We start from the raw sequence: 7,745 nt of genomic DNA, 5'->3' as shown, positions 1-7,745 counted from the left end.
ATGAAGGGACTCCACCTGTCATAGAACCTCAGACACTGGTCATGACCCTGCAAGGAGGTACTGTCACCTTCACTTCTCACTGTTAAGGATGGTACACAGACATTCTTCTGCTTCCCCCAAATCACACTGCTGCTAAGTGGAGAAACCAGAGTTAGAAGTAAAATATATTTGACTCCAGAGCTCAAACTACACTAAACAGAACTGAGATACATGAGGGTCAACAGTTGGTCAGGACCCAGATGAGTGAAGGTCAATATTGGAGCAGGACTCAGGGGAGTGAAGATCAACAGTGGGTCAGGACCCAAGTGAGTGACGGTCAACAGTGGGTCAGGACTCAGGTGAGTCAGGGTTGAGAATGAGTAAGGACCCAGATGAGTCAAGGACAAGATGGGCCAGAAATAAGGTCAAGCATAGTCCACAATGGGAAGGAATGATTGAATTCATTTACTATCTCATGACCTTTCTGGTGGACTCTATGCATCTTGACCAGCCATCAGTTTCACTCTACTCTCAGGGTCAACAGAGGCCCAAAGGTCTAGATCACATCCAGGTCATGTAGGAGAGAAGGGAAGGTCTCCTCCACAGAAGATAAAATTTGACAAAATAAGAAGACAATTGAAAATGGTCAACCATGAGTGAGATGACTGGGCCACCCGGAGCATCCTCTGTGATGTCAGGGAGCAGATCAGTGCACCCATGTGTGACATGGAGCCCGATGCAGAGGAGTCTCAGCAAGTGTCCTTCCCCTGGAAGAGGAGCACCTCCCACGGGGCATAGTCAAGCTAGAGAACCCTTTGGTTTTCATCGTTATCTTCACTGTATAAAGCCAGAAAGTCCTGGTGCGATGGAGCCTCTCAGGTTCCAGGGCGCCCGCCGCAGAGGCATAACTGTGCTCACCCAGACGGTCAGGACATCATCGTTCCAGCAAAACGCCAGATGATGGGAAGCGAAACGCAATTTCCCCTTTTCAGGGCAAAACAAAACAGAATGAACTGCAAGGGTTTTCCCCTCCCCCACTGATCCTCTTTCCCCAAACAAATTTTAGTTTGCTTTTGACTTGATGCTGATGCTGGTTCAGTACTTTTTCTTATTGAGAAAATGCAGAACTCGTACGTCCTGTGGCAGGAAAACATCTGTTTCTTTCATTTTGTGGGAAGGAGCCCAGCCAGAAGCCCGGGTTCTCTGTGCTTTGCTACGTTCACAACGACTCCGGCGGCAGAATGGGCGACGTGGTCCCCGCCAACTGCTCCGCACGCAGCAGGGCGGTGGAGGTGTCGGTGGCCACGCTGCTGGCGCTGGAGTGCGTCCTGGGCCTTCTGGGCAACGTCGTGGCGCTGTGGACCTTCTTCTTCCGCCTGAAGGTGTGGAAGCCCTACGCCGTCTACCTGCTGCACCTGGTCGTGGCCGACCTCCTGCTGACCTTCTGCTTGCCCTTCCACGCCGCCTTCTATCTGAGACGCAAGACGTGGAGCTTTGGGCACGTGTCTTGCCAGACCCTGCACTTCCTGCAGGTCCTCAGCCGCGGGGTGGGCATCGCCTTCCTCACGGCCGTGGCTTTAGACCGGTACTTCCGAGTGGTCCACCCTCGGCTGAAGGTCAACCTCCTGTCCTGCCGGGCCGCCTGGGGGGTGTCAGGCTTCATCTGGCTGCTGCTGCTCGGCCTCACCCACCAGAGCCTGTTCGTCTCGGAGGCCACCTGCCCCAACCCGGACCCCGGGGTGGACCTCTCCTTCAGCATCGTTTGGCAGGAAGCACTGTTCTTCCTGCAGTTTATCTTTCCCTTCGGGCTCCTCCTGTTCTGCAACGCCAGGATCATCAGGACCCTCCAGAAGCGCCTGCGAGACCCGGACAAACAGCCCAAGCTGCAGAGAGCCCGGGCGCTGGTGACTGTGGTCGTGGTCCTGTTCGCTGTGTGCTTTTTGCCCAGCTTCCTGGCACGGATCTTGATGGCCATCTTCCAGGGGGCCGGCGGCTGCAGGGCCCTGGGGCCGATGGTGCACGTGTCTGACGTGGCCAGCAGCCTCACCTACCTGCAGAGCGTCCTGAACCCGGTGCTATACTGCTTCTCCAACCCTGCGTTCAGACACTCCTACCGCAAGGTCTTCAACACGCTCAGAGGCCGGGGGAGGGACACCGAGGCCCCAGGGGACATCAGAGACTCCTACTCCTGAGGCCTTCGGGGCCCCGGAGCACAGGAAGGGCCGGGAGCTGAGCGCTAGCAAGCGCCCCCGAGGGTCGCGGGGGGAGGACACTCCAGGGCTGCGCCACCCGGATCAGGACCCACACCTGGGCACCCCTGCGGCAAAGATGGTCTGCAGATTTCCTTCAGCTGCTCTATGGGATCGGACAGCAGATGAGATTAGCAACAGAGCCCCCTCCTCACCCACGACCATGCAGGCTGAACGGCTGACCTAGAAGCAGGCAGCTACTGACCCCCCTCACCCCAGAAGGATGGTGACCTCATGGGCCCGTCAGTCCGGGAGGTGAAGGCTGAGAGGGGCACTGCACTGCTCTCGCTGTCTGGTCGTGGTGAGCCGTCTGCTTTCACTCTGCTTCAGCTGGCAAATGCGGAAAGTCTGCTTTCTCACCACCTGCTGCGCAGACTTGTGATCACCAACCTGGGAAAGCGGGCATGGGGGGCTGCAAGGCAGGTTCTGCGGGGGGTGCCTTATTGTGTGCCATGCTCTGCTCTGTCTGCGACACAGTGCTTTCCAGTTTATACAATCCTGCGTCATTTGCATAGATGGTACCTTCCGTCAAAGACAACAGAGTTCTCTAGTTTATTATAAGAAACACATTCCTTCTAAATTTCTCAAAATTGCCTCCAGAATTTCTTCCTCAGGTGTGAATGTCTAAATGCTTTTGAAACTCATTTTGCTTTCCTGCTCTGAGAAGTCACTGTAGTGAATGCCTCGTGGAGAAATGCACCGTGCAAGGCACCAAGCTGCGTGTGAGTCGGTGGTTTCCCCTGACACTGGAGCCTAACTGGGACAGAGGGGCCCCTGGGGACCTGCTCGGCCTGGTGGGCAGAGAGTGGGGGAGCACTCAGAGCCTGTGCGCACCCCGGAGCCCAGCCCCAGCTCCCCTGCATGGTCTTAAATTATGTCCCACATCTGGAGCTCATTATGGTGACAACAGAGTTTGGAAGACCCCTTCCTGATGCCCTTGTCTCATCCTCTGTTCAACGCTGGTGCTATGGTCTCCAAAAGGGACTCCCCAAAATGCTCAATGAGGCACAGGGTCTGCTTTGTGAGGAGGTGCACACCTGTCGCGTTACCCGTAGCTGCACCTGCTGTGCCCACACGGACAGACTACTGCTTTTCCCAGGGCTGCCCCATGCTCTCTGTAATATTTAGGGTTAAAAATGGTGACATTAGGCAACAGGAAATGGCAATACTACCTCCAGGATCTGTTTGCCTAGCAGGTAGGCTCCTTCTGAGAGCCAAATTTAAAATGTGTGTTCCTATTACGATGCTCTGCCTAACAAAGTCCTCTGAGGATCAAAAATGCTCTCAGTGATGGTGTGCTACTTTTTGCAGGGCTTATGTCCTCTCAAGCGAGTGGAATTGCAGGGGCCTGGAAGGGAGATGTGACCAGATGATAATGTGAGAGGTCTGAATAAAATTCTCTGCTGTGAACACATTCTACACCGTGCCTGTTTTCTTGCCCTGGGCTTACTGCATGTGCAATTGTACATGCTGCTTTATAAAAATCTAACGTTTTTCGTATCATGACGAATTCTCTGTAGGCATTCTCTACTTGATCACCCAATAATCTGTCCAGATGTTTCTTACCATTTCTCTCAGGCTAGATATTCCAGCTACCCTCTGCACAGGTAAATCACACTTTGAATTCACACAGCCAAAAAAATAAAATAATAAAATAAAATAAATAAAATAAAATAAAATAAACTCACACAGTCCCCCAACAGACCTGGCTGCGGCTCTGCCCTCAGAGGTGGGCCTACCTGGGCCACTTGAACAGGCTCCCAGCCCAGCACCAGGCTCTGCAAACCTTCCCAGCAGAGCTGTCTCCGGGCTCTTTGCTGGGCGAGCCAGCTTTCTGCAGGAGCTCAGCAGCTGGCTGCACCTTCTACCAATCCCTGCTCATGTGGTTAGCCTGGCGACTGGGGGTCTCATCACAGTGCTACACCGGGGTCCTGGGCAAAGCCCCGGCCCTCCTCTCTGCTCCAGCCTGCACAGCGTCGGGGGTGAGGGGGCAGGGACCAGGATCTTTCAGGAAACCCTGATGCCTTGGCCAACCCTGAAATTCTGACTCGGTCGGTCTGGGGAGTCCCAGGGCACTCTGCTAACGTGCAGCCTGAGCTGGCCGTCCCTGGGTGAGTGGCCACGGTCAGGGCCCTGGGGTCAGCATCCTGCTGTGTCACTTCCTAGCTCTGTGACCTAGGACAAACCACCCCGCTACTCTGAACTTCCCTTGTCTGTGAAATGGGGATGACACAATCCAACCTGTGGGATTATTATACAGTTTAAGGAAAATAACACAAGAACTGTTGAGCACGGAGCCTGACACATGATCCGCATCCCGCAGGTGTTACTCCGCTGTTTGCAAATGATCGGTTTACTCCATTAACTTTATTTACACCCTGAGCAGACTGCGCAGGCTTCGGGGACACAGCTTTTTACCTGTGCGCCCCCAACACGGGGCCTAGAGCAGGACAGGTGTTCAGTGGAGCGGAGGTCACAATATTCTGCTAACTCAAAGGTCTGCTTCGATTCTTTCTTCCCGGTGAATCCTTTCCAGATCTTCTATGAGCATTCTGTAGGCCTCAAGCTTCATTCTGCACACCTGTGCAAAAGGACGACTTTTCTGTACATTGGAAGGTTCTGGAGGGGTCAAGCACCCACCTCCGAAGATGTCTCTCTGGCATCGCGTCCTCTCAGTCCTACCACAGAAGCCCCGCAAATTCTGCACTCAGACGGTTGTCCTCTTTGAAGACGTACCAGAGAGCGAGGTGGTTCTTGTCCTTCTCCAAACTATTTTCTCTGAGTAAGGAAGTGAGTCAGAAGGAAAGTGTCAGTAGGCAGCAAGCGCTAGGCCTCAGAACCACAACAACTTTGCTGTCGGTAGCAAGTTTTACTTTCTTTTCTCTTTTGACTCACTTCTTATAATACAGCAGGTACACGGTCTCATCTGCGAGTCTTGCAAATCTCAGCGTCATCTGGAAGGACGGCCAAGAGCCTGAATTTCAATCTGAGTGATGAATTTCTTTCCCTTTTCAGGGGAGACTGCCAGTGTTTTTTAATACTGCTAATGTTGTCATTTCTTTTTCCAAAATCCAGCAGGCCACTGATGCCTCCTTGGCTAAACATAAGTCCTCTAGGTGCCGGGCATCCTGCACAGATCATTCGAGTCTCTGTCTTATGACTTCCTACCCACCCTTTCTGGTCGAGCCCCTGAGACCCACCCCTTTAATAAAGTCCCCTGACAACACCCCACCTGTACCCCAACACATTCTCCCTGCCGCAGGCCGCCCTCTGGTGCTCACATCTGCTTTCCCCTCTGCGTCCTCTCCCTAAAGCTTCAAAAATGGCCATCTCTGCGTTCCCAGCACTGAGCACAGGGCCTGGCACACACCAGACACGGGCTACGTTTGTGGAATCAATAATAAATACATGAGCAAACTAGCCTGGTTTAAAGTTAATAAATTAACTGTATTGATTACTTAATAGGTTTCTTAAAATCTACTTTGACATTCTGGATCCAGAGGCAAACTTAAAACATCCTAAAGATATTCTAGGAAGACATAAATACAAATGAAAACGCGATCATTTTTCATCTATATTAGAGTAAGCTTTTCCTCTATATTTTCAAGTCACTTCTGCTGCTAATCAAGCCAATGATTTTGATTGACTTAAGGGTCAGGATCTGCCCGCGGGCTGGACCAGGAGCTGTGAAGTGTGTCAGTGACTCTCCGAAGCTTCTGGAACACACCGCTACTGCTCAAGCAATGTCATCCTTGGAAGGTCTCCCTTCTTATTTTATTTTATTTTATTTTATTTTATGATTTTATTTATTTATTCATGAGAGACACAGAGAGAGAGAAAGAGAGAGAGGGGCAGAGACACAGGCAGAGGGAGAAGCAGGCTCCCTGCAGGGAGCCCGACACAGGACTCGATCCCGGGACTCCAGGATCAGGCCCTGGGCTGAAGGCAGTGCTAAACCACTGAGCCACCCTGGCTGCCCAGGTCTCCCTTTTTAAATTGTGGTAAAAGACACATCACATAAAATCTGCCCATTTAACCATTTTCCATATGCACAGTCCAGTGGCAGTAGGTATATTCACACTGTTACGCAGCCATCACTACCATCCATCTCCAGAACTTTCCATCTTCCCAAACTGAAGCTCTGTCCCATCAAACATTAATCCCCACCCTCCTACCCTAACCCTGGTGCCTGCTGATCTCCTTTATGTCTCTGGGGGGTTGGACTGCCTGAGGGACCTCACGCAGGTGGGACTGTCCAGTGTTTGTCTTTCTGTAGCTGGTTTATTCCCACACTCCCACCCCAGTGTCTTCCAGATGCTTCCAGGCTGCAACATGGCCAGAATTTCCTTCCTCCAAGGCCGAATAATACTTCCTACAGTGGATAGACCACGTGTTGTTTATCCATCTATTTGTGGGTAGACACCTGTGTTGCTTCCACATTTTGGCTGCTGCACATCGTGCTGCTGTGAACATGGGTGTGCAGACGCACCTTCAAGATCTTGTTCTCAATCCTTCTGAGTATGCGGGTTCCAGGACTGTTGGGTCGTCCAGAACTGTAGTTTGCATTCCGTGAGGGCTCACCACGCTCTTCTCCACATGCGGGTTCCCCACTGCACGTTCCCACCAGCAGTGCTCAAGGGCCCCAGTACCACTACCTCCTCCCCAACACCTGTGTCTCAGCCAGTTCTGCAGCAGCCACCCTCATGGGTGTGAGGCCAACAAATACCTGCCCCAAGTTTCCTGACACAAGGGCCAGGCCAGCGGGGCGTTTGCTGTGTGGTCCCAGATGTCACACAATTTCCTTTTCACCAGAAGCATCAGCCAGAGGACCAGTGTACCTTCAAATTCTGTCCGAGGAGCCTTTACGTGGCTGGCAAGCCCAGGCCCTTCCGCTCTCAATAGGGCTGCTGAGGGGCCCCGGGCCCACTGCCCCGGCGGACACAGGCCGGAGCCTGTGCCCCCTCCACATGGGGCGTCTGCACCCTGCCCTCCTGGACATTCCCAGGCCAGGCCTCAGGGGTGCCCCCTCCTGGAGGCTGCAGCTGCTCCTGCACAACCCCGGCTGTCCACCTCCCTTCCATCCTCCACGTGAGTAGTGTAAGGATATAGATAGTCTACACTCCACACAGGGCACGCCGTGCTTCCGTAGCATAACGGGTTCCAAAATAGTAAACACACCAATGGAGCCTCAATAATAAGTACTGTCTGTTTGCAAAACCTGTGGGGTAAGCGAAGAAAGTACTATTTCCCCATTTACAGGTGAGCCCACCTCTCTGCAGGCTTAGGAGTGTGGCTGGGACCTCAGGTCGCCAGCTGGCAAGACCACAACAGGAGCCTGGGCCTCTGGGGACCAGTCGGGGGTCTCCCCAGTACATTCTCAGCCTCGTGCCTTTCTCTGTGTGCTTTCACTGCTGACTTACATCTTTATTCTCCTCACGCCCGGGGCATCCCTGTAACTGGCCCTCTGTGACAGAGATGCGGCATCTGCTAAGCACCACGGGGTCCATGCCCACTGTG

General features: G+C 53.0%; 1 protein-coding gene across 1 annotated transcript; it reads left to right on the top strand.

Moving 5' to 3' along the window:
- The first annotated feature begins 972 nt into the window (after nt 1-972).
- Nucleotides 973-3,642, top strand: GPR31 (G protein-coupled receptor 31). The gene has a single exon (XM_025422745.3). It carries the CDS (start codon nt 1,221-1,223, stop codon nt 2,169-2,171), a length of 951 nt encoding a protein of 316 aa, XP_025278530.1. The 5' UTR covers nt 973-1,220; the 3' UTR covers nt 2,172-3,642.
- The last annotated feature ends 4,103 nt before the right edge of the window (nt 3,643-7,745 follow it).

The sequence above is a fragment of the Canis lupus genome, chromosome 1 (assembly GCF_003254725.2).
Source record: "Canis lupus dingo isolate Sandy chromosome 1, ASM325472v2, whole genome shotgun sequence".
Classification (NCBI taxonomy): Eukaryota; Metazoa; Chordata; class Mammalia; order Carnivora; family Canidae; genus Canis; species Canis lupus.
The sequence above is the reverse complement of the archived record's forward strand: the minus strand, read 5'-3'. Positions and strand labels throughout refer to the sequence as shown.